At 46.2% G+C, this 2,320-nt stretch overlaps 1 protein-coding gene across 3 annotated transcripts; it reads left to right on the forward strand.

The window, feature by feature from the left end:
• On the forward strand, window positions 1-1,988 carry LOC108939657 (dual specificity phosphatase DUPD1-like). 3 transcript variants are annotated; one of them, XM_018761146.2, is made up of 4 exons: window positions 1-35; window positions 605-837; window positions 1,090-1,313; window positions 1,583-1,988. In XM_018761146.2, exons 2-4 carry the CDS (start codon window positions 659-661, stop codon window positions 1,858-1,860), a joined length of 681 nt encoding a protein of 226 aa, XP_018616662.2. In that variant the 5' UTR covers window positions 1-35; window positions 605-658; the 3' UTR covers window positions 1,861-1,988. The 3 variants fall into 3 exon arrangements, with proteins under 3 accessions (XP_018616662.2, XP_018616660.2, XP_018616661.2); XM_018761144.2 differs by having other exon boundaries at window positions 1,090-1,446; window positions 1,583-1,881; XM_018761145.2 differs by lacking the exon at window positions 1-35 and adding an exon at window positions 51-151 and having other exon boundaries at window positions 1,090-1,446; window positions 1,583-1,881.
• Window positions 1,989-2,320: the final 332 nt, after the last annotated feature.

Here is a 2,320-nt window from a genome sequence, read left to right on the forward strand (position 1 = left end):
GTGTGAGCGAAGCCACTCGCTACTCGCCTTTCACGGTAGGGTCGGAGGCGACGGATGTACTCGACAATTTCTGAGTCGCGCGGCAGATGTCCTTAATCGGTGCGCTTTAGGAATGTAAACTAGTCGAAAAGGAGACCAAGGGGAAGGGGCGGTGAGTCATTGACGTGCTTGTAGAAAACCACCGTTACAAGCTCTCGTTCAGCGAGGATTACGCCGCGGCCATTTTTATCCCTTTAAACCCACAATGTGCTGTTGCCCATTAACGACGGCGCAAACTTCGACTGTGTTGTACTCATTAATCGCCCATTTGAACAGACAGTCTCCATCTATGGCAACAACAGGATTAAGAACTTCTCGTACATTTCCAAATATTTAGCTAAAACTCAACTGGGCGAGAGGGGGGAGTGAGATTAATCTTTTCTGCCCAGATGGTACCTTTAAAATTCTCAAATAGAAGTAACGAACGAGTTCTGATAAAATGCTGCGTACATTCTCAAAATTAGTCATGAATTTCAAAAGTAGAGTAAGCGCAGCCTCTAAATAAAACGTGCAGGACATATTGAGGGAATTCGAAAAAGTGAACTGATCTTTGTTGGTCCTCTAGGAAGTACATCATTGACGCTTTTGGACATATGCAGGAAAAAAAAGACTGGAGAAAATGGCTTCTTATTGCTTAACGACCTCGCGAAAGACTGTGCGCGAGGAGGTGCCGAGCGATTCGGACGATGACTACGTCACACCAGGGGGATACGAGTTGGAGAAGATGCTCTGTCGCCCTCCCAGCGTTTCATACGCCCGTGTCAATGAGGTCTGGCCCAACGTCTACATTGGCGATGAGTAAGTCGCACGTCAACGTTGGTATCCAAGAATAGACGACAGATAACTGCCAAAATCCAAAACTGCACCCTTGAGCGCAGACACCAGAGTTCTCAATGACTTCTGCAGAAAAATATGGGCAATGTAGAAGTACTTTTGCTTTGTCTGTAAACATGCACACAAAAAGAACCCGTGTAATAGTTTCCATCCACATTCGTGGACTGCACACGCAAGCGGCTCGGAATTGACAGCTGCGACTGCTTTACCGAGCAGACAGACGGCACGGAATCGCCACAGCCTGACGCGCATGGGCGTGACGCACGTCCTAAATGCTGCCGAAGGAACGCGCAACAGCGTGGACACGGGCCCCGACTACTACGGCGGCATGAACATCCAATACTACGGAGTGGAAGCAGAGGACGTTCCCACCTTCAATCTCAGCCACTTCTTCTATCCTGCTGCCCAGTTTATCGACGATGCCCTCGGCAGACCTGAGAGTACGTTTAAAGGACAGATGTTAAAGCCGCTTAATCAAGTCCAAATCCTACATGAAACGGGTTGTTTTAATGAATCTACCTCATCAAAATGTCGAATGTATTCCATGGCGAGAGGCACATTTTACAGTAGCCAGTAAGTTACTAAATTAGGTGTATTGACTAGTACAAAAAAAGAAATACACAAGAATGTTTTTTTTTTTTTTGCCCCCCCCCGTACTGTGTGATTAAGATTATTGAACACGGTAACGTCTTCCTTGGTGTTCTTTCAGACAAGCTCCTGGTGCACTGCGTCATGGGGAGAAGCCGGTCAGTGACGCTCTTCCTGGCCTACCTGATGATTCACGAGAACATGACCCTGGTGGACGCCATCGAACACGTCAAGCAGCGCAGACGCATCCTGCCCAATTGGGGGTTCCTGAAACAACTCCGGCAACTGGACGTGCAGCTCCGAGGACGAGCGGAGAACTCGGACAACGAAGGCAAAGGCGATGAAGGTGATGACGCAAAGAGTGAAGAAGGGGAAGAGGATGACCAGGATGTCAAATAAAACTGTTCTAAAGGACTTCTTATGAAAGACTTGGAAAATGAGCAACCTGTCATTAAAAATCATGGCGTTCACCACTTGGTTTCTGTATAGAAATGTTTACTCTTTCCACTCAAATAGTTAGCTTGGCTGGCCAGACTTAAAAACAAATGTAAAATAAAACAAATTAATTCAGCTTTTTCATGACACTGTGTTTAATACAATTAGGGCTGCTTTCAAATAACTGTAAAGTAAAACTGGCCACTGACTTTTTCATTGTGCCAGTGATGTGCTGCAGGATGAATCTGAATGATGGTACAATGTTCAATATGGAGGGAAAAAGGAAAGCACAGAATGTCAAATCAACACTTGTCCAGAGCTTCGCTTCACTGAATGAACCCTGTTAAACAAGGGAGAGGAGTCGGTCAACAGCGATCATGTACAAAAAGGTGATCGTAGCACACAGCAGAACGGCTACATCGTT

This window comes from Scleropages formosus, chromosome 24 (genome assembly GCF_900964775.1).
Source record: "Scleropages formosus chromosome 24, fSclFor1.1, whole genome shotgun sequence".
Taxonomy (NCBI): domain Eukaryota; kingdom Metazoa; phylum Chordata; class Actinopteri; order Osteoglossiformes; family Osteoglossidae; genus Scleropages; species Scleropages formosus.